The sequence below is a fragment of the Pipistrellus hanaki genome, assembly GCF_964339955.1.
Source record: "Pipistrellus hanaki genome assembly, chromosome: 11".
Classification (NCBI taxonomy): Eukaryota; Metazoa; Chordata; class Mammalia; order Chiroptera; family Vespertilionidae; genus Pipistrellus; species Pipistrellus hanaki.
This window is the reverse complement of record NC_140513.1, coordinates 4,741,655-4,764,616: the sequence shown is the minus strand read 5'-3', so window position 1 is coordinate 4,764,616 and position 22,962 is coordinate 4,741,655. Positions and strand designations below refer to the sequence as shown.

The window sequence follows — 22,962 nt, the reverse complement described above, 5'->3', positions numbered from 1 at the left end:
CTCCACCGTCCCTGCCAGCCCTGCCAGCTCTCCTTCCTGCCCACGACCTCAGGACTCAGCGCTGCGTCCATTCTGCAGATGGAGACACTAAAGCCCAAAAAGGGCAGGAAACTGCCTGAGGTCACAGGGCTGAGACACTCTAGAGCACTCAGTTCCCAGACGCACCCCCCTCACCCCAATTTTCCCACCTTTGCCTGAGCAGTGCCCTCTGCCAGGACCATGGTCCCCTGGTCAGCCCTGCCTCTCTCCCTGCCCCTTGCTCTCTGCTATTCTGCTCTCTCAGCAGGGTCCTCTCCTCACCCCGGCTCTCCCAGGCAGCTGGCTCCCCTGCTGGGGGCCTGTCCCCCCAATCCCGCAGACACCCCTCCTCTAAGCCCTGCTTCCGGTCCCCGGGACCTTGGAATAGAGCAACATTCCTTGTAGGTCCCCAACTCCTCTGAACCCGCACCCTTCCAGGTCTTGCATGGACTGTCGGCACCCCCCCCCTGCACCCTGCACCCTGCTCACGCCTCTCATCCTCCCAGCCCGCGGTGGGCCAGGAACTTCCCCTACTGTCACCTCCTGGGCGGGCTGAGAGCTCTCACATCCTGCTGCGCCGCCGGAGCCCAGAGGACGGTGCAGAGGGTGGCGGAATGATTTCATTCACTAACGGTAAGAACTCAGGGGTTAAGGACAAGGCTCATCTGTCAAATGGCAACCATCACTGCCCCACCCTCAGAGGGTGTGGGGTCCGCAGGGGACCAGGCCCCCTCGGGCAGCCCTTCCTTCCTGCCCCAGCCTCAGGGCCTCTGCCGGGAGGGAGCAAGCCCAGGTCTGCTCCTCGCCCCCCCACCGACCCCCAGCCTCTCCTCGCAGGACCCAGCTCCTCTCCAGATCCCCATGTCCCCACCTGTCACACGGACACAAGTGCTGGTGCCCGGCCGCCGCCGGCTGATTCAGGTCCAGAGGCCTCTAAGGTTGGCAGAGTGCAAAGGGAGACGCTGGGGGCTCGGGGGATCCCTGGCTGCGTCCTCCCTTCCCCGGGCCTCCGGCTCCAGCCACCATCCCCGCCCCCTGACCTGGCTGTTTACTCCGGCACCGCCACCAGGAATAGCCGGAGGACCTCAGGCCACAGCGCACACACGCCGCTCCTGATTGGCTAAGCCCCGGCCCCGCCCCGCCCAACCCCGCCTCCGCCTGCCACGCCCCCTCCGACCCCCCCAAACCCCCGCCTGCCTTCCGGCCGGGTTTCGGGTTTCTGGGTTTCTCCCAGGCCCTCATGGCCAGGCAGGGAGGCCCAGGGCCTCTCCCCAAGTGCAGATCAGGAAACTGAGGCTCATCAGAAGGGAAGCGTGGCCTGTCTTTTTCCACTCGGAGCCCATGAGAGCGAAAGGGGGGAGTCCAGAATGCCAGGGCCGCCCCCATCCGTCCAGGGGCCTCTGGCATTCCAGGCCCTTATAGGCAGAGCTGCTTGGGCCTTTGGCTGAGCCTCTAGCTGGGCCTCCTCCCTCGCTCTTCTTTCCTCCACATGCCCCTTGCTCCAGACACTCTAGAGCACCCCAGTTCCCAGACGCACCCCTCCCCTCACCCCCAATTTCCACACCTTTGCCTGATCAGTTCCCTCAGCCAGGGACCATGGTGCCCTGGTCAGCCCCGTCACAATCCTGCTCTTGAGAAGGCCATGGTCCATACAGCGCCTCAGGTTCAAGTGTGAATCCCGGTTCCACTACCTACTGGCTGAGAGGCCTTCTTAGGGCAAGTCCGTGCCCCCTTGAGCCTCAGTTTCCTCATCTGCGAAATGGGAGGAATAAGAGCCGGTAACCCACGGGGACGTTGGAAGGATTCCAGCCCGTGTGGGTGGCAAGGGGAGCCCCGGGTTGGCAGGGGCTGGGCGGTGCCAACGGCTGCTCACCCGGGGGTTATTCATTGTTCAAGGCCTGGCTCACCGGCTGGCCAGCAAAACAGTCCCCCCCTCTGACCCCTGGCTCCGCGGCTTCACTCCTCTAACGGGAATGGACGCGGGAGCCAGCTAGGCGTCACCCACTCGCTCAGTCTTCCTGGCAGCACTGCCTGGTAGGGGCTCTCACGGCCCAATCCACCCATGAGACTGGGGTTCAGAGAGGCAACGTGCCTGGTAGGGGCCGTCAGAGCCTGCTGCGGGGGAGCCCAGGGAGCAGCCCAGGGCTGAGGGGGACGGGGTCTCCCTCCTGGATCCGCAGGTCTGAGGTGGGGCAGACGCCAGGCGGATCCTGGAGGGAGACCTCGTCCACCTCAGTGCCCAGCTCTGGCCCGGCCCGGGGGCAGGCCTGCTGGGAGCGCCCTGCCCAGGCTGGGAGACAGCCGCCGGAGCACCGGGCCAGGAGCGTGGGCCCGGCCCCACAGCGGGCCCTGCAGGAGGCCGGGCCCTCAGGATGGGGGGGGGGGGGGGACCGCACCCTGCCCTCTGGGTGGGGCTTGGCCTCGCCCAGCCTGGGAGCCCTCCCACGGGGTCCGGAGCCCCCGCGAGCAGCGTGGGCGGAGGGCTCGGAGGAGCAGGGGGAGGGCGCCTGGTTCCCGCTGGGGGGGCGCCGTGCCCGGGGCGCACCGGGGTGGGGGCGGCTCCTCCTCCGCACCCCCTGGGCGCTGACCCCCAAACTCCCACATCCGGGGGTCCGAGCCCTAGGCCCGGCCGGGAGGAGGACGTGGCCGGGTCCCAGCTCCGGGGGCGTGGACAGCGGCAGGGGCCCCGCGAACCTCGCCACAGCCCCTAGGCACCGGACCCGGACCAGAGAGTGGGTCTCGGGCACCCCTCCCCCGGGCCCCCACCCCCTCCCTCCCCATCCCCGGAGCCTCCGGGCGCGGGCAGTGCCCCTCCCGCTGCCCCCGCCCCGCTCGGCGCCGCTCACCTCCCCGGGGAGCGCCCGGCCCCCCGCGGCCCCCGAGCCCCCTCACATGGCGCCGGGGCTGAGAGCCGGGTCCGGGATGCCCCGCTCGTCCGGCCGCCCAGGCCCGCCGCAGCCGGCCGCCGGGTCCTAGCGCCGCCGTCGCCGCCGGACTCAGGGCTGGGAGGCGGTGCGGCCGCCAGGGGGCGGGCTGGCTCCGCCCGGGCGGCGCCCCAGCGAAGGGAGAGGGGCGGGCGGCCCTGGTGTGCGGGCTGTCTCCTCTGTGCCGCGTGGTGGCTATAAAAACAGCCTCCCAGACCCCCGAGTGAGCGACATGGCCTCTTCGATCCCGCTTTATCCGCCCCACGACCGGAGCGGGGAAACTGAGGCCCAGAGCGCCCTGCGCTTGGAACCAGCTGAGCTTCTCCCTGGGCCCCCTTAGCCAGGCCTCCAGAGCCTGCACCCCGCAGCCACCCACCTTGGATTCCGTCCTGCTCTGCCCCCTTTCCGTGTGGCCCGGGCACTCACTTCCCCTGCCCCGGCCTGCCGCTGGCATAGGGCATACAGGGAGCACCGCCGCATCGGGGGTGGCGTAAGGGCCAAAAATGTTAGGACTTCTTATGATGTTCCGGGTGACAGTGAGAAATAGCCAGGAGCCCTATAGGGGCCAGTGGCTGATCATCCAGAGGTTATGAGAGGTTCAGGCCTGCTGGACTGAATGGTGCGGATCAATATGTACCGGCAGGAGCTGGCCAGGATGCACAGAGGATGTTTACGTGAAGGAAGCAAGCTAAGGAACTGCATCCCTAGAATCCCCCTTGGAAAACATGCATTCCCCTCCTGGGTATAGACCCTGGAGGAATTCTTGCCTACGTCAGCAACAGAGTTCATAGCAGCGTTGCTTGAAATCAGTGGTCGGCAAAGTCATTCGTCCGCAGAGCCAAATATACCAACAGGACAACGATTGAAATTTCTTTGGAGAACCAGGTTTTTTAAACTTAAACTTCTTCTAATGCCACTTCTTCAAAATTGACTCGCCCAGGCCGTGGTGTTTTGTGGAAGAGCCACACTCCAGGGGCCAAAGAGCCGCATGTGGCTCACAGTTTGCCGACCACTGGCTTGAAATGATATTAACCTGGAAACAACCCCTATACCTATCAGCAGCAGAAGGGGATTTTTCTACATGGCAGTCCTTTCGCAGTGTGAGATGTGAAATAGCAGGGGAAACGAAGGAGCGGCGGTTACAAGCATGAATCTGAGAGACATAAGGAAGGAGAAAGACAAGTCTCAGAAGAAGATGAGCCACACGATACATTGTGTGAGCATATAGCCGGCAGCAGGCCGCCTCTCCCCGCCAGGGGCCGGAGGTAGCTGGTGCCTATCAGAGTGATTCAAGTTTTCAAAGCAAAAGCCAAGAGCATGGCTGTCTACTGGGGAGGGAGAGGAGTGGGGGAGGGGAGGAAACACTCGGGTGGATTTCTCGTGAAGGTCTGGTCTTTAAGTGGGACATGGGTTCGAGAGGTTCATTATATTATGTTTTATAACTTACAGGTATGACCAATGCAGTCATGTGTGTACCGCCGTATTTTAAAAGGAAGATAGGAAAGAGAAATGAAAATAAGGAAATACCTTTTGCCTAGCCCAGTGAGTAATTGTTAATAGTGGTTATTTCTGGAATGGTGAGATTATGAGCTGCTTTTTTTTTTCTCTCTTTCTCTCTTTCTTTTGGCTTAACTATATTTTCTGAAAGTTTTTTTTTTAATTTTTTTTTTTACTATATATTTTATTGATTTTTTACAGAGAGGAAGGGAGAGGAATAGAAAGTTAGAAACATCGATCAGCTGCCTCCTGCACACCCACCACTGGGGATGTGCCCGCAACCAAGGTACATGCTCTTGAGTAGAATCGAACCTGGGACCCTTCAGTCTGCAGGCTGACGCTCTATCCACTGAGCCACACCGGTATTGGCTCGGCTCTAAAAATTTTAAGATAATGGCTACACAATGCTTATACTCAAAACTTAGTTTTTAATTTATAAAAAGTAAACTGCATCCCAGCCAGCGTGGTTCAGGGGTTGAGCATCAACCTATGAACCAGGAGGTCACGGTGTTCAATTCCCGGTCAGGGCGAGTGCCCAGGTTGCGGGCTCCATCCCCAGCTGGGAGCCAGCAGGAGGCACCCACTCAATGATTCTCCCTCATCACTGATGTTTCTGTCTCTCCCTCTCCTTTCTTCTCTGAAATCAGTGAAAATATATTAAAAATTAGCTGTATATGTAGCATGATTCCTTTAAAAAACACACACACACACATAAAACACAACCGTAGATGTGTACATGTTTGTAAATGCACACAGCAGATGCCCGAAGGGATCTCAGAGGGACTCCGGGCAGGGGTTTCCCTGGGGAGTGGACTCGGGGTGGGTGGGGTGGTGCTACCTTCCCTCTTTGCTTTATAAATGTCCAGGTCGTTTGCATTGGACTAATTTAATAAGTTACTATCACTTTGTTTTTAATGAAAACAAAAGGGGCAGGGCAAGGTCCAGCGTCCAGGCTCTGGAGACATGGCCACGAGGCAGTGGGCACCAGAGGGGAGGCCCAAGGGTTCAAGGCTTCCTGCCCTCTGGTGCCACTGCAATCTGCTTCCTGAGCCTCAGCCCATCCCAGCCCCGCTTGGCCGCCTGCCGGCGTGGAAAACCACCGAGCAGGGGCCAGGGCCGCAGGCAGGAAGCCCGAGGAACCGGCTGCCGGGGCTCAGAGAAGGGGAGCCCCCACCAGAGGCCGCCCGGCAGGCTGGTGGCTGCGCTGGGTGTGGCATCCTGTCCTCAGCCCTTCTCCCCGACCCGGGCCAGTGGCCTCTGGAAATGAGGGCGCTGCAGCCCAGCTCCCGGGCCAACCCCGGGCCTGGAGCGCCCCCCTCAGGCCTGCCATGTCTCCGCACAGGCTCAGGCCAAGAGGCTCTGTGGTGGGGCTGGCTCACCGTCCCGGGGCCTGCTTATGCCTGAGGGAGAAGGGGAGGGTGGCGCTGGGCCAGCCCGGCATGGTGAGCACCAGCCACGGAGCACATCACCCCGGCACCGGCCCAGAGCTGGGGTGCAGGGGTGCTTCCCTCAGGAATGGACTTTTTTTTTTTTTTTTAAATATATATTTTACGTATTTTTACAGAGAGGAAGCGAGAGAGATAGTTAGAAACATCGATGAGAGAGTCATCGACCAGCTGCCTCTTGCACGCTCCCTAATGGGGATGTGCCCGCAACCAAGGTACATGCCCTTGACCGGAATCGAACCCGGGACCCTTCGGTCCACAGGCTGACGCTCTATCCACTGAGCCAAACCGGTTCCGGCAGGAATGTACTTTTTACTAACGGGACCCTCCACTTTTCTTCCCTCTCCGGCACACCTGGCTGTGGCATGTCTTTCCAGTTTGCAAGCCCTAAGGCTCTTTAATACATTTCTCATCACTTATTTCCAGCCAAAGCCTCCAGACTCGCTTTGAGAACAATACCCACCGCCTCAGTCACGGCGAGACACGGCTCCCACGCCTCCTGGGCGCTCTCCTGTGACAGGCACTCTGCACTCTGCACAGCCCCCGGAGGCCTCGGCGCAGCCTGTGCGCCAGGCGCTGCGGCCCCAGCCCTCCGGCGAGAAGCCAGGCTCAGCGTGTGCGGCCCCGGGATGAATGGCCACAGGCCTCCCGCTCTGAGGCCCCGGCCTGCCCGCGCCCACCGTGCCAGGATCTCCACGGATGGGGCTCCTGGTGTGCCCCTCCGCTGAGCGCTCCCCCATGGCCTGTCTCAGCCCGGCCTGCCCCGGGCTGGGGACCGGGCGTGACCCCCTCCGTGGCCCTCGGCGTCCTTTGCGGTCAGGATTTCCCCTCCCACGGGGTCCCGGGAAGAGTCCTCAGAGACCTCGGCTGTCTCCCTCGCTCCCACTTTACAGAGAGGAAACCGGGACCCATCGAGGGAACAGGACGTGCCCCAAATTCCCCTCTGGGCTCCGGGCAGAGCCAGGGAGGAGCAGCCCTAATCAGGTTACTAACTTACTAAGATCAAGTAGGTGGAGGTCTGAGGAAATGATCTATTCTGGCTTTACCAGGAACTTACGCTTTTCAGTCCTGCATCAATGCTGTGCATGCACGGGGCCCCCAGACAGCCCCTGCTTATGCGGAGAAGGACAAGGGGAGGAGGGCCATGGATCAGACCGCTGGAGAGCCGCTGGGGGAGGGTCGGGAACCAGGAAGAACCTGGTTCTTCAGGCGCAGAGATGGGCCCCGGGGCGGACATGGGTGTGGACCAGAACCTTTCCTCTCCCGGCGATGGGTTTGGTGAGAGTTCCTGGCCTGGCCCCAAGTTCCGACCTGGACGGAGGCTCCTGAGGACCCCTCCAGGCTGTGGGGCTCCCCCGGCCCCCCTCTGCCCCAGGAGGAGGACCTAGGAGGTCCCAGCTGGCCTGCTGACGGGACCAAGGAGCCGGGATGTGGACAGAGGCCCGAAGAGGGGCTGCACACCAGGGTGCTCCCCCCACACTCCTCAGAGCTGGGGGGCTCCTGCCCCAACTCACCCCCGGAAGCTGCAGGAGCCGTGGCAGAGAGAGGGGGGTCCCCGGTGAGGCCCCTGCAGGCTGGCGGCCATCAGGAGCCCCCAGAAGGCAGTAGCTGGGGTGGCTCCTGGCAGGTCACAAAGGCCAGAAATACATGCTCCTTGGACCAGCCCTGCAGTAAGCACCCACCTTGCCTGGGGGCAGGGACAGGGCAGAGGCACCTGTCCCTGCCCCCGAGGGGACAGCCAGGGTGCTCCAGGGAAGGGCGAGGGAGGAGGCAACCGCCCGGGAGAAGGGACAGTCTGAGCCCCTCGGGACCAGCGGGCCTGGGCCCTGGAGCCCAAGGCCGAGGCTGTGAGCAGGGGGACTGAGGGAGTGGGGGGCTCCACACCCCTCTGTCACCGCCAAGGACGATGGGAGAGCAAGGGTGACCGACCCACATATCAAGCGTCAGCCCGGAACAGCCACCTCTCCGAATCCATCCTGTGAGGGAAGGACACTTTCGCACAGACGAGGAAACAGGCCCAGAGAGGCACTAATCCCAGGATCCCACGCGGAGGCAGAGCAGAACGAGGTAGCTCTGACTCCAGAGGCCCCCTCTGCGCCCGGTTCCTCCACCAGACCCCGCCTGCCAGGCCACCCCCACTTTGCCGACACACCTGCTCAGACCCCGCCGCCGCCAGCCCAGCAGCTGTGGTCCAGCTGCCAGCCTCCTCCTCCCCCCACAGAGCTCCCTCTGCCCAGCCCAGGGCCCGCCGCCCGCCGCCCACTGCCCTCCCCCTCCGCCCGCCGCCCGCCGCCCGCCGCCCACGCTGCGGGGCCTCCGGGGCCTGCCTGGCACTGCGCAGGGGAGGCAGGCGCCAGAGGCATGCTGGGGGCCGGGTGCCAGGTCTCCGGCCTCTCTGGAGAAGGTCGCCCACACTCCCTCGCACAGCCAGCTGCAGGATTGTGGGTCCCCCCCCCTCCGCACAGAATGAAAACATGCCCCTCCTTGTTAAAGACACACACGACTCAGAAGTTCAAGTCGCATCAGCAGCTCAGCAAGCGTAGGGCCCTCCGGGCAACTGCTGGGTCACCTCCCCCTGAAGGGGCCCCGGGCTCTAACCCAGCTGGTCCTCCACGAGCCAGGCTCCTGGGCTCCGGATGAAGGAGGATGGGAGGGAGGGAGAGAAGGAGGGGTGTGAAGCCCTGTGGCCCTTTCCCACCCCTCGGTTCGGGGCCCAGACTCTGGGGCTCAGGCTCAGCTCTGAGACCGGGGACCCCACCCTGCTCAGCTGATGGCTGCACCTGCTCTGCACCCCCGGAGCCCCTCTCCCGGGGCTGCCGCCCTGCTAGCTGGTGGCTGGCGGCAAGCCGTTCCCACCGCCCAGGTGAGGGCAGTGAAGCTCAGAGGAGACAAGCCTCAGGCCCCCCCCCCTCCGCCCCCCCCCCCAGACTCCTCCCTTGCAGTGTAACCAATCCGTTAACAGGGAATTTAACTGGCGAGGCCCCTGGAACTGGACCCTGGCCCAGGGGCGTGGCGGGGGCCAGAGGAATTTCCTTCTCACCCCAAGTCTTTTCCTTCCCAGCCAGACACTCCACCCTCTGCCCACTGGGCGCCGGGCGGAGCCCAGTGCAGCCCCGGCCAGACTCTGGCAGAGGAAATGGCCAGAGGCCCAGCAGCTGTGGGTTTGGGGAGGGCCGGGGACTTGGGTTATGGGATGGTGGCAGGCGAGGAGCCCCACTTCTTACCCCCAGACACACAGCCACACTGCGGACAGGGCTCCAGAAAACTCGTTTACCCGTACACTCGAGGTGGCCCTGGCGAGCCACAGTTCAAAGGCCCTTCACCCGACGGACACCAAGCTCCGGGCTGCCCTGACCAGGCAGCCAGCTCGGAAGGGTGGCACCGGCCGTGGGTGGCGGGCGGGTAGAGAGGAAGGGCCTGGGCTGGCGCAAGGTCGAAGGTCACGAAGCTGGTGAGTGGGGGCCATCAGCCCTGGGGGCAAAGGCCACGGGACAGACACCGAAGTGGGACGAACCCCAAAGTGTCAGAGTCAGATCATTTCCCGGCCGCGTGGCTCCGTGGCTGAGTGTAGACCCATGAACCAGGAGGTCACGGTTCGATTCCCGGTCAGGGCATGTGCCCGGGTTGCAGGCTCCATCCCCAGTGTGGGGCGTGCAGGAGGCGGCCGATCAATGATTCCCTCTCATCACTGATGCTGCTATCTCTCTCTCTCTCTCTCTCCCTCTCCCTTCCTCTCTGAAACCAATAAAAATATATTAAAAATAAAAAAGAATCAGCTTATTCAGGGAGGGGGATGGGAGGAGTGTACACAGGTCACATGGCCCCTCTTCTCCCCTTCAAGTCAGGAGCCCCAAGACGGCTCCGATGTCCCCGGGGGCGGAGGAGCGCCGGCCCCCGCACGTGGCACAGGCAGGATCCATAAGTTAGAGGTTTTGGTTGAGCGGAGGGAACGGGCCGGGCACGCTACGGGGCCCGCCAGGACGGGTGGGCGAACACCAGGGGCCGCGTCTTGGCCCAGCGGGAGAACACGGCCTTCTCGGTGATGAAGCGGTGGGCGCTGCGGGGTGCCTGCTCATGGGCCAGGTACATCTGGCACTCGTCCAGCCGGCCCTTCTCGAAGTAGTGGTAAGGCACGGAGGGGTGGCTCTTCTCCCTGCGACGGGCGGCAGGGACGGGTGGGCACCACCGCTCCGGCCTCCCGCCGCCCCCCCGGCCTCGCCACCCTCACCGGAGCTACAGGCTCCCGGGCCCGTTCCCGCAGGGGGAGGCGGGCAGACGGAGGAGCAGGGCAGCGTGGGCACCCGAAGGCCAGCCCTGGATCCCTGGCTCCGCCTCTGCAAGCTGGTGGACTCGAGGGCAGCGGCCGCCCGCAAGCCTCAGTCACCCGTCTGAGACACGGGAGAGGTGGCATCCACCTTCTGGGCTGCGTCCACAGGAAAAAAAAAACGATGAAGGCTACCGCCCAGCTGGCCTGGCTCTGGTTGAGCATCGATCTCTGTACCAGGAGGTCACAGTTCAATTCAGGGCATATACCCGGTTGTGGGCTCAGTCCTCAGTGTGGGGTGTGCAGGAGGCAGCCAATCAATGATTCTCTCTCTCTCTCTCTCCCTCTCTCTCTCTCCCTCTCTCTCTCTCTCTCTCTCTCTCTCTCTCTCTCTCTCTCCCCTTTCCTCTCTGAAATATATTTAAAAATAATAATAGCTGGGACCGGTTTGGTTCAGTGGATAGAGCGTCGGCCTGAGGACTGAAAGGTCCCGGGTTCGATTCCGGTCAGGGGCATGTACATTGGTTGCAGGCCCATCCCAAGTAGGGGGTGTGCAAGAGGCAGCTGATCAATGATTCTCTCCCATCGATGTTTCTAACTCTCTATCCCTCTCTCTTCCTCTCTGTGAAAAATCAATAAAATATATAGTAAAAAATTACATATATTAAAAAAATAAAAATAAAAATAAAATAAAATAAATAAAAATATATATATTTTTTAAAAGATGAAGACTACGAAGTGCCTTCCTGGTCGAGGCTCCTAGTAAGGAACCCTTATGCCCTGTGGCACCCACCCACCTACTCGCCGGCATCATGCCCGTAGGTGGTCTGCCCAGGTGCCTTGGCAGAGGGCACACAGGCTCCTGCCATCTCACCCACATGCTTAACAAATAAGTCCCAAAGGGAAGAGAGGGTGAGAACAGGAGACCCTTTCTGGACTTAGCGTTACGACAGTGCTGAAATCGAAGGGCAGCTAACGTGGAAACTCAGACATCATATGTCACGTACATGTACTGGCCCCCATGCTGCCAGGAGCACGTCTGTAGGTGACTCTCTGTAAATGTTTGCACAGCCTCCTGAAGAAGCGTGACTGCTTCCCTCTTTCACAATAAGGAAGCGGAGGTGGCGTGTCTGGCCTCAGGCCACACGGGCAGAGTGGAGATGGCATCGAGCCAGACCCAGAGGCTGAGCCCCTTCCTCCTGGGCACCAGCTCAAGGGATGCCCCTGCCTCCACCACCCACCCCACCCACCCGGGAGCCCACACGCCCGCGCCCCGCGGCTCCCAGACCCGCCAGTGAGGCCCGGCCTCCTCCCGGCCTCCCCGGCGCCCCCGCCCACCGGGCCCGGCCGGCTGACCTGCAGTAGCTGTCGCTGACCATGCCGTAGACCACGGTCTCCTCGCAGAGCTCCAGGGCCAGGATCATGGTGAACCAGCCGGTGCTGAGGAAGGAGCCAGACTGCCGCCTGCGGGGAGAGCACAGTCAGCGGCCGCCCTCCCTCAGAACCGGGCTGTGGAGGCCCCAGCCGCCTCGGCTCTCTCCGCCACAGCACCGGGACCCTCCCAGCTGAGGCCGCTCACCCGGACCCCCGCAGCGGGCCCTGGGGAGGCCGGGCAGGGGACAGAGCCGGCCCGAGGTCTGCAGTGGGCACGGGCAGAGCTGGACACACACCCGGATCTGCCCAACGCCTCACCACCTGAGGTCTGCAGCCCTGAGCGAACCTTGGGAAGATGGGAGCGGGCCCTGGCCAGGCCTCTCCGGATCGAAGGGCCGAGCTCCGGGGGAGAGCAGGGGCAGCAGAGCAGGGGTTGGAAGTGGGAAAGGGGGTGGTCCGGAGTCAAACGGGGGTATCTGATTTGCTCACGAACCCGAGCCTCAGTGACCCATCTGTGAAATGGGGATGATGACAGGTGGCTGTGGGGAGGGAGCACTGCCAGCCAGGAGCACTCCCGTGCCTTCACACCTTCACTCAGACACCAGCACTGGCTGCTCTCCCACCTGAGGGCCGCTCACCTCCGCCTGCACAGGGGCATTCGGAGGCGGTTCATTCCCTCAAGCTGGATCTGCCATGCCCTCCTCTCAGAGGAGGAGGCAGCTGGGAGAGAACAGCTGAGAAGACGAGGAAGCAAAGGAATAAAGGGTATCAGGTGGCCGAAACCGGTTTGGCTCAGTGGATAGAGCGTCGGTCTGCGGACTGAAAGGTCCCAGGTTCAATTCCAGTCAAGGGCATGTACCTTGGTTGCAGGCACATCCCCAGTAGGGGGTGTGCAGGAGGCAGCTGATCGATGTTTCTCTCTCATCGATGTTTCTAACTCTCTATCCCTCTCCCTTCCTCTCTGTAAAAAGTCAATAAAATATAAAAATAAAAATAAAAAGAGTATCAGGTGGGTGATCAGGGAGGGCTTCTCTGAGGAGGTGACCTTCCACGCAGGCCTAGAGGGCAAGACGGGGTTCGTCACGGGAGACTGGGGGGAAGAACGTGCCAGGCAGAAGGACGGCGGATGCCCAGGCCCGGAGGTGAGAGCCGGTGTGGCTGTGTGAGAAGCCCAGCCGGCCAGCGTGGCTGGACCAGGACAGGCAGGGCCGAATCCTACGAGGCCTGTAGGCCAGGGGAGGGGAGAAGGTGGAGCCTGGATTTATTCTCCACGGGAATCGAGGCTGCTGCAGGCAGAGGGCAGGTGACTGAGGCCGATGGGACGAATTCGCGGGGTGGCTGGAGCTCACACAGCAGACACCACGGGGAGCGGGGGACACACAGAGGCACCTGTGAGATTCCAGACCTGTTGTGTGCGGCAGGTGATGGAAGGAGGGGAGGGGGTGGAAACTTGGGCGCTATGTTTCCTGAGCTGGGGCGGGGGTTTGGGGGGAGGAGACAGATGTGGGGAGGCGGCCGGGTAGAGGGAAGAGCCTCCTGGCTGCCCCGCGCCGTCAGTGCTCTCAGGCCCCGCGCCCCTCTCCGCCGCCTGGAGCTCTGAGATAACCTGATGAAGGACGGTCTCTCTGACCCCGCTCCCCTGAGTGCAGGGCTGCAGGGAGGCCCCGGGGCCGCTCACCGGTTCTTGCCCGTCTCGCTCTGGAAGACCTGGTCGCAGTAGGCCATCATGCGCTCGGTGAAGGTGTACACCTGCAGGCCCGGGTACATCTGGGTGAGCTGCAGCAGCGCGCGGTAGGTGCGGCCGCCCAGCGCGCGGTCCATGCTCCGGCCCTGGCCCCACACCACGTAGAGCGTGTCGCGGGCCTGCTGGAAGTAGTGCGAGGAGTTGCGCAGCAGCAGCGGCACCGTCGTGTGCGAGACCACGCGCAGCGTGCTGCGCCGGCCCACGTCCGCCTCGAAGCCCGCGGTGGGCGCCTGGTTCATGCGCAGCACGCACTCCGCGCCGTCGATCTGGGGGCCCAGGCCCGAGCCCAGCATCTGGCCGGAGCTGGACACCACGGCACAGCTGCGGCAAGGCCCTCGGACCAATGGCTGCAGGGAGAGAGAGAGAGAGAGAGAGAGAGAGAGAGAGAGAGAGAGAGAGAGAGAGAGAGAGAGGGGTGTGGGCATATAACCTCCGCCCTTTGCTTCCTCCCCCTGAAAACATCCACTGACCTCACTTGACCTCTATCAAAGTATCAAAGTACTTTATCAACCCATTTTACAGACGAGGACACTGAGGCTGGGCAGGCGGAGTGATTTTCCCAAGGCCGCACCCACAGCAGTGGCAGAGCTGAGCGTCTGGTTCAGAGCCCTGTGTTTTTCATTAGCCACGCACAGCCCTTGTTCCTACTGCCGAGGCCCCAACCAGCTCTTCATCGGGAATTCGTTAGGAGGTCACATGGGCAAATATTTATAAAGCACTTAGCACTGTGTCTAAGCACAGGCTGGGCGCCATATATGTGTTTGTCAAGTAAATATAAGCGCCAACTCTTCAAAATCCTTCTTAGTCACTCCGTCCTCTGCCGGAGCCGCACTCATGTGCCCAGTTTAGTAAGTAAAAACAGTCTTTAGCCCCGGCCGGTGTGGCCCGTTAGGCGGGCGCCATCCCGGGCGCTGAAAGGTTGCTGGTTTGATTCCCAGTCAGGGCACATGCCTGGGTCACAAACTCCGTCCCCAGTAAGGGGGTGTGCTGACAGCAGCCCATCCATGCTCTATTCTCACATCGGTGTTTCTCTCTCTCCCTTTCCCTTCCCGTCTTCCTAAGAGTCAATTAAAGAAAAACATTTTTAAAGCAGTCTTTAGTGTCCACAAGAATGCGACACAGATTCTGAGCCGGAATCCTGGCTCCGCCCGTGCCCAGCTGCATGGCCTCAATTCCCGGAGCAGTAAAATGGGGATAAAAACAGCATTTACTCGACCAGGTTTTGAGGATTCAATTAAAAATGCCTGGAGAGCCCGGCCGGCATGGCTCAGTGGTTGAGCATCCACATGTGAACCAGGAGATCACGGTTCGATTCCCGGTCTGGGCACATGCCCAGGTTGTGGGCTCCGTCCCCAGTGTGGGGCAGGGCCCACCAATGATTCTCTCTCATCATTGATGTTTCTATCTCTCTCTCCCTCTCCCTTCCTCTCTGAAATTTACATACATATAAATGTAAATGCCTAGGGAGTTCTGGCACAGAGTTGGGACACAAGGAGGGCCAACCCCCATCTCATTATCTCCCAAGAGGCAGAAGCGGAGCCAACGGCCTGCCAATACTCCTGGGGGTCAGGGTCCGGTCTCCCAGTACTGGACTGGTTCCCTACCCCGGCCTCCGTGCCCTGCGGGGGGAAGGCGGTTTACGGAGGCTGATAAAGGCGAGGGAACATTAATTCCAGTTAATAAAAACACACTGTCATATCCCACTCAGGGACATTTCGTATCTCACATGTTGACTTAAGAACTCGGAGAACCATTTCCAAACCCAGTCATAAAGAGCAAGACTTCCTCCTTCTGCCCTCCGTGTAGCTCGTCCTGACCCCCGGGATCTGTTCAGATCCAAGGTCACAGCCAGCCCAGGAGCTGTTCCTCTTACTCCACACCGTCTTCAAAACACTTAATTATTCCCTAATCTATAAAACCAGCCGCCTTGGCAGTCAAGACTGGGACTTCCTGCTTCTCTTAACAAACCCAGAGGCTCAGGCCACACCCCCATGAGCTCGGAGTCTGAAAGGAATGCTGGAAGGGTCCCCCAGCATTGGCCAACCCCACTCCAGGCCAAGCCTGCGGGGCCCCCAGCTGAACCTTCACGGCAGCCCTACGGAGAGAGAAGCTACAACGACCATCCTTTACAGATAAGGTGGCAACTCAGGAATGAAGACCCAAAATAGGTCTCCTCCAAGCCAGGGTCCCTGAGGGCACCTCCCTGCGACCAACACTCAGAGAGGGACTCCCTGGCGCCGGGGGCCAAGGCAGGCAGGACGCCTTTGAGAAACGACCGTGCGGGGCCACTGGCAGCAGGGTGAGGGGTGTGATGTGCCCTGACCTCGCCCGGCAGAGCTGGCATGGGAGGTGGGTGCGGCTAGAGCAGGGGCACAGCTGCCTCGGCACCTGGGCTCCGGCACCCTGTCTCTCCTGAGAGGGACAGCACTGTGTGGTCATGACTTTCCCCTGTGGCATCTCCACCCCCAGCAGCAACCAGCACAAGGCCAGACGCATTCAAGGCGCCAAACACACACGTGTTGAAGGAGCAGCTCTGTGTCCACAGGCAGATCTGAAGGTGCGCGCATGCGCCTCTCAGCAGCACGCTAGGATGATGTCCGTCTCCCGGTGGAATGGGAGCTCTGGGCCAGCACCCCAGCGCAAGGCTGACAGCGGCCAGGTGGTATGTGTTGAATTAAAAAACCCATCTCCTGCCGAAACCAGTTTGGCTCAGTGGATAGAGCGTCAGCCTGCGGACTGAAGGGTCCCAGGTTCGATTCCAGTCAAGGGCATGTATCTTGGTTGCAGGCACATCCCCAGTGGGGTGTATGGAGGAGGCAGCTGATTGATGTTTCTCTCTCATCGATGTTTCTGGCTCTCTATCCCTCTCCCTTTCTCTCTTTAAAAAAAAACCAATAAAATATATATTTAAGAAAAATAAAAAACAATTCTTCAGCGTGGAGCAGAGTACAGACTCTAGGAGAAAAGGCGGGGAGGGTGGGTGGGAGGTGATCAACCAAGAACCTTGTGTGCATAGATGCACAGCCCGTGGCCACAGACAACGGGGCGCTGAGGGCCTGGGAGGGGGGAGGTGCTGGAGGGTCAATGGGGAAAAAGGGGGTCATATGTAAAACTTACAACAATAAAGATTTTTTTTTTAATGTTTTTAAAAATCCATTCCCACTGAAACCTGTTTGGCTCAGTGGATAGAGCATCTATCTACCTGCGGACTGAAGGGCCCCAGGTTCGATTCCGGTCAAGGGCATGTACCTTGGTTGCAGGCACATCCCCAGTAGGGGGTATGCAAGAGGCAGTTGATCGATGTTTCTCTCTCATCGATGTTTCTAACTCTCTATCTCTCCCCCTTCCTCTCTGTAAAAAAAAAAAAAAAAAATCAATAAAAAAATATTTTTTAAAAATCCATTTCCTCTTAGAATTTGGGGCTCAGAGAGGTGAAGTGATTATTCAACACCACACAGCTGGTGAGCAGAGGAGCCCAGCCAGGTCCAGGCTGCCCTGGCAGGAGCCCAGCTCGCACTACCCCCGGCCTGCTGCCGGGCTGACTCACCTTCCCATCTGGCACTCGGCTGTACCCACTGAAGGGCAGGGGCCCTGGCGCCGTGGGCCTGGCGTCTGAGAGGTGTGGGCGCGGGCCCAGGCAGGAGGCCAGGCAGAAGGGCAGGCAGGCCCAGCAGCACAGCAGGACGTAGGCGGCAGAGAAGCCCACGGAGCACAGGACGATGAGCAGGAGCCGGCCCTGGGGAGACAGCAGTCATAAGGTGGGGGTGTGGGGAATACATGCAAAGTAGGAAGATGGCGGCCTGTAAACCCCCCACCTCCCACAACCACATCAAAATTACAACCAAAATACAGTTCACCAGCCATCCAGAGCCTCTGGAAGGCTGGCTGAACGGAAGTCCTACCGCTAGAGAGTAAAGGAGAGAGCACACTGAGGCTGGTAGGAGGTGCAGAGGTGCAGAACAGGCTGGTCCAGCATCCACGTGTTCCGCCTTTTGAATCGGGAGGGAGATCATCTCTGTGCGGCCACCGGAGGAGCAAGGAGTCCCAGCCCCACACCAGACGCCCAGCCCAGGGTTCCAGGGAAAAGAAGTCTGTACGGGCAGTAAGAACTACGGGCTGTAAAAACCAGTACAGACTGGGGCTCACTGACCCAGCTGTTCCTCTTAAAAGGCCGGTGCATGAACTGAACTTACAAGATCCCGCTTCCTCTGAGCTCCAGCACCAGAGCGAGGCTCTGGGGGACACAGACACACACGGGGAGGAACTGGATTGTCTGGCATCAGGGCAGGAACCAGAGGCGGCTTTCTCTCAGACTGAGGTGCTCACAGGGATCACTGCTCCTATGCTGGGAGCTCCCTGGTGGCAGGGCTGACTGGCAGCCATTTCTGTTTTCTCTGCCCTCGTAATTCCCTAAGACTCTGCCTCCAATTTACAACCCCACCCAAGCTGCCTGCAGTGGCTTTTGCATATGAATGGCTTGTCCTTTGCTCAGACTAAAATTTCAAACAAGCTGAAGCTGGGTCAGGGAGCCCCAAATCTATCAATACCAGACCCAGCACCAGCACCAGCACCAGCCTGCCTTGCTTCACAGCTGGGCCTCATCTGGGCACTTCCAAACCCGATACAAAGAGGAGGAATCTGCAGATCTCTCTGTAGCTCCCACTGGGTGACCCCAGGCAGTGGCTGACTTTGCACCTCCCTGGAGATCCAAGAGCCAGTGTACCCAGTGGTCAGTGTGAGACAATACCAGATTAAAACTCTTCACATCCATAAGCAACACACTCAAGTGACTCAGTGAGCACCAAAGCCCCACTGAAGCAAGTTCTGCCTCATAAGGGTGTCTCCTGCACTGCAGCTCTCCCACTGTAGTCGAAGCTGGTCCTGGTAACCAATTTTCCTGGAGGTCAACAGCAATCAAGTCTCAACTATAATAAGACTGTGCTCACAGCCCACAAAGGGGTGCACCTAGAGCTCCCAGCTCAAGTGACTGGGGAGACTGAGCCACTGGGTCCTATAGAGCAGTGTTTTTCAACCTTTTTTGGGCAAAGGCACACTTGTTTCATGAAAAAAATCACGAGGCACACCACCATTAGAAAATGTTAAAAAATTTAACTCTGTGCCTATATTGACCATATATAAAGTAATTCTCTTGAATAGGAATCAAATAAACACAAAGAAAGTATTTTATAATTACTTTATTATGAAATATTAAGTAAACAAAATAGTGAAAAATTATAAAATTCTTGTCTTGTCTGCACCTACGGCACACCAGGCAACATCTCGCGGCCCACTAGTGTGCCGCGGAACAGCGGTTGAAAAACGCTGCTATAGAGCCACTCTATCAACTCAAGAAGACATAGCAGCTCTACTCAATAAATAGAAACAAACACAGGGAAGCAGCCAAAATGTGGAAATAAAGAAACATGTCACAAATGAAAGAAATGGGAGAAAGCAAAATACTGAATATAGAGTTCAAAACTATGGTTATAAGGTTACTCAAGAATCTTCTAGAAACCTCCAAAACCTTCCATTAAAAAAAAAAAAAAATGGAAAAGGACCAGTCAGAAATTAAGTGTACGCTGACTGAAATAAAGAATAATACACAGGGATTCAATAGTAGAGTAGAGGATTTTGAGAATCAAATCAATTATGTGAAATATGAGTAAGCAAAAAAACACCCAACCAGAGCAAAAAGAAAAAAAAGAATAAAAAAATATGAAGATAGTGTAAGGAGCCTCTGGGACAACTCCAAGCATATGAACATTCACATTATGGAGGTGCCAAAAGAAGAGAGAAGAGAGCAAAATATTGAAAACCTATTTTAAGAAATAATAACAGAAAACTTCTCCCACCTGGTAAAAGAAATAGACTTACAAGTCCAGAGAATCCCAAATACGAGGAACCCAAAGAGGACCACACCAAGGCACATCATAATTAAGATGTCAAGGGCTAAAGACAAAGAGAGAATTTAAAAGCAACAAGAGAAAAGCAGTTAGTTACCTACAAGAGAATGCCCATATGACTGTCAGCTGATTTCTCAACAGAAACTATGCATACCAGAAGGGAGTGGTAAGAAATATTCAAAATGATGACAAGCAAGGATCTACAATAAGATTACTCTACCCAACAAAGCTATCATTTAGGGTTGAAGGTCAGATAAAGAACTTCACAGACAAGAAAAAGCTAAAGAAGTTCATCACCACCAAACCTCTTTCAGAAGAGGGAGAAGAAAAAGAAAAAGATAAAAAATCTGTACAACAAAATGGCAACAAATACATACCTGCCAACAACTGAATCTAAAAACCAAATTAAACGAATAAGAAATCTAATGAACAAAATAAACTGGTGAATAAAATAGAATCAGAGGCAGGGGAATGGAACTGACTGAGGATTCTCAGAGGGAAGGGGGTGGAAGGTGGAAGAGATTAAACAGAGATCTTATATATGTATCACCACAGAGCGGCAAAGGCCTGGGGTGGGGTGGGAAACAGGTGGCGGAGGGCAATGGGAGGAAGAGGGACATCTATAATAATCTCAACAATAAAGATTTTAAATTTTTTTAAAATAAATAAGGTGGGGATGTAGGTCCCTGGGGCTCATAGAAGCTTCTATAGGGGGGCTGTACCCCAGCTTCCTGGGTCTAAACTCCAGCTCAGTAGCTCCTAGAACATCAGCAGAATCCAAAGTCTCCATTAACCACGCCTTCTGGGCTGCCAGGCCCAGTGCACAAGAGGCTCCGGAGGAAATGGATTTGAATGAAGTGTGTACCTCAGATCCATACAGCAAGAAAACTGGGTCCTGAGCCCTCAAACCCAGGCTGCAGAGCCCATGCTCTCAAGCAGAAGCCGAGGTGCACTGTGCAGCCTGGGGTATGTCTCTCCACCTCTCTGGGCCTCTTTCCGCCTCTACAAAATAGGTGGAAGTGCTCTGTATACTGAAAAGTACGGTGCACGTGAGGGCAGGAGAGCGCTCATCGGCAGTGCGACCAGCCCCCTCAGACCCTGGACTGCGGCTGCCAGGATGACATCCTCCATCCCTCCAGCCGCTGACTCAGTAGCACTCCGCCAGGCTGCTGACCATGATGTGCGTCAGCAGTCTACGTGAGTAAGGATGCCGAGAAGGAATGTGAGGGATGTGTCATTCAGGAAATGGCTGCCCTAGCCGGGTAGCTCAGTTGGTTAGAGCATCATCCCCATATTCAAGATTGCAGGTTCAATCCTCCGTCAGGGCACATGTAAGAATCAGCACTAGCTGGATGGCTCAGTGAATAGAGCATTGGCTTGGGGAGGGAAGGGTCCCAGGTTCGACTCCAGCAAAGGGCATATGCCTGGGTTGCAGGCTCTATCCCCAGTAGGGGGCATGCAGGAGGCAGCCAATCAATGATTCTCTCTCATCATTGATGATTCTATCTCCCTCTCCCTTCCCCTCTGAAATCAATAAAATATATTTAAAAAAATTTTTTTAAAGAATCAACAATGCCCTAGCTGGTTTGGCTCAGTGGATAGAGCTTTGGTCTGTGGACTGAGGGGTCCCAGGTTGTGGGCTCGATCCCCAGTAGGGGCCATGCAGGATGCAGCGGATCAATAATTCTCTCATCATTGATGTTTCTATCTCTTTCTCCCTCTCCCTTCCTCTAAAAATATACTTACAAAAGAATCAATCAATAAATGCATAAATAAATGGAACAACAAATCAATGTTTCTCATTCTCCATCACTCTCTAAAAATCAAAAAAGGAAGGAAGGAAGGAAGGAAGGAAGGAAGGAAGGAAGGAAGGAAGGAAGGAAGGAAGGAAAATTCAATAATTGAAAGCTACTGCCTCCAGAAGCCATGTACCAAAGGCCACTTGAACTAAGAAGCCCTACCGGAGGGCTGCCCTGCCATCAGCATTTGTGACAGCCCAACCAAGCCTTCAAGGAGGGGTGCCCGGGTTGGTGGTGGTTGGGGGAGAGGTCATGACCCAGGGCTGCCATCCTGTCCTGGGCTACCATTGTCACCACCTGTATCTCTCTGACCTCCTCCAAGCCTGCCAAGGCCCAGGCCTCAGCCACCTGTGAGGAATGCCTAGCAGCTGGCTGTGCTCTTAGAAAGCCAGAGGTGCAAAAGCAGCCCGCCACCCCCGAATATTTCGATGAAGCACAACTTTTTCTGCCCACAAACCATATCAGCTTCTAAAAATAAATGTCTGTGTGGCCAGCTGGGGGATGGGGTGGGGATTGTCCAGCCCCCGAGTACTCAGCCTCGGCCTGGCATCCGGTGCCTGCGCGAGAGGGACCAGAGATCTCCGTTCAGGCAGGGCTGGCTGGCTCTCTCCCACGCCGGGGCTCACATCAAGAACAGCCAAACTGAACTGTCACCCCACAGCCACTCCCATCCTGGGTGAGCCCCAGGATGTTCACAGAAGACAGTATTATCTCCATTTCACAGGGGATGGGGGCGCTGAAGCCAGAGAACGCCGCCTGTTTGGGGCCACACCGCCCGCTAGATCAGAGCTGGACCTTGAGGCCAGTCTGCCCTCTCCTCAGCTCAGAGGGGTCAGAGGTGTCAGTTCTGGGGCGAGCGAGGCCGCTGAGGCTGCTGTGTCAGAGCCACCTCCAAGTCCTTTCTCCCACTTACCCGAGCCTTCATGCTGTGCTGTCGCTGCCGCTCAGCAGCAGGGGGGCTGCTGTCTCCCGGGCTGGGAAGGGGTGGGAGCCAGGCACCTGTCAAGACCCAGAGACTCAGAGCTGGATCCCAGGCCTCAGAGGAAGCTCCTTCCCAGGGAAACTGAGGCAGGGGAGGGTACAGGCTGGAGTCAAGGCAAAGATCTTGCAAAAATCGAAGTCCCCAAACACCAGGCAGCGCTGTCCCGGTCCTGTGAACACGTCCACCAACCCAAATCCCATTGTGCAAATGAGGAAGGAGAGGCAGAGAGAAGGGGAACCCTGGGCTCAAGGTCACCCGTTGGATCTGGGTCAGATGGAACCGGGAGCCCGGCGCTCCGACCGCCACCCACCCTCCCACCTCACTACCCGCGGGGCATGCCGAGGCCTGGGAGAGGCAGGAGGATTTCCGCCCCTCTACCCGGTTCCACCGCTCCCTCCTCCCGCCGAGCGCTAACCGCGAGGGCAGGTTGGGACCTGCCGGCTGCTCTGGATCCGCTGCTCGGAGCTCCATGGCCCGCGGGCCGGGTGAGCCGGGCTGGAACCCCGGGCCTCCGGGCACAGGGAGCGCCCCAGCCGCAGCTTTGGCAGCTGGAAGGCGAAAGTGCACTGCCCGCGGCGGGGGCGGGGCCAGCGAATCCCGGGCGGAGACTGGGGCGGGGCGGGGCCAGAGCGGCGGGGGCGGGGCCAGAGCGGCGGGGCGGGGCTACGAGTCCGGCCTGCGCGCTGGTTGCCAGGCCTTTGGCGAGCGGGAGGCGGCCTCAGCACCGGCGGTGGTGTCGGCGGTGGTGTCGGAGCTCAGCATCCTGCCCCCCTTTTCCGTCCCGCCACATGGGTCTCCGCTCCTGCTCGGGCTGAGCGGCCCACAGAGGAAAGCCTTTCAGAACCGCTCCATCGTGGCTGCCTGGCCGTCTGGACCGGAGTTCCTCCGTGTCTGAAATGGGGGAGTCTGTAGGAAAATTAAACAGGGGCTTGGGGCCAGGCAGCCCTGAGTCTCAAGTTGGTAGGGTTGTCAGTAAAGAATTTCACAGGAACAGCGAATCATTAAAAATCTG

The 22,962-nt window shown here is 58.5% G+C and overlaps 1 protein-coding gene across 16 annotated transcripts in view; it reads right to left on the bottom strand.

Annotated features, from left to right (window-relative positions):
• Positions 1-22,553, bottom strand: part of ST6GALNAC6 (ST6 N-acetylgalactosaminide alpha-2,6-sialyltransferase 6) — a 30,965-nt gene extending 8,412 nt beyond the window's left edge. For 3 of the 16 annotated variants that reach the window (XR_014796405.1, XR_014796406.1, XM_084899707.1), the window contains exons 1-5: positions 22,366-22,538; positions 21,882-21,967; positions 16,814-17,002; positions 13,201-13,613; positions 11,505-11,612 (exon numbers count right to left, since the gene is read on the bottom strand). Coding sequence is in view for 8 of the 16 variants with exons in the window: in XM_084899707.1 (XP_084755833.1) it covers positions 11,505-11,612; positions 13,201-13,613; positions 16,814-17,002; positions 21,882-21,893 (722 nt within the window). In the remaining 8 variants the exon portion in view is untranslated. Of the gene's footprint in view, positions 1-188; positions 487-889; positions 952-1,058; positions 1,081-2,864; positions 3,012-9,140; positions 10,038-11,504; positions 11,613-13,200; positions 13,614-16,813; positions 17,003-21,881; positions 22,032-22,365 lie in introns of those variants that run through there. The other 13 variants (XM_084899699.1, XM_084899700.1, XM_084899705.1 and 10 more) reach the window with 13 other exon arrangements.
• Positions 22,554-22,962: the final 409 nt, after the last annotated feature.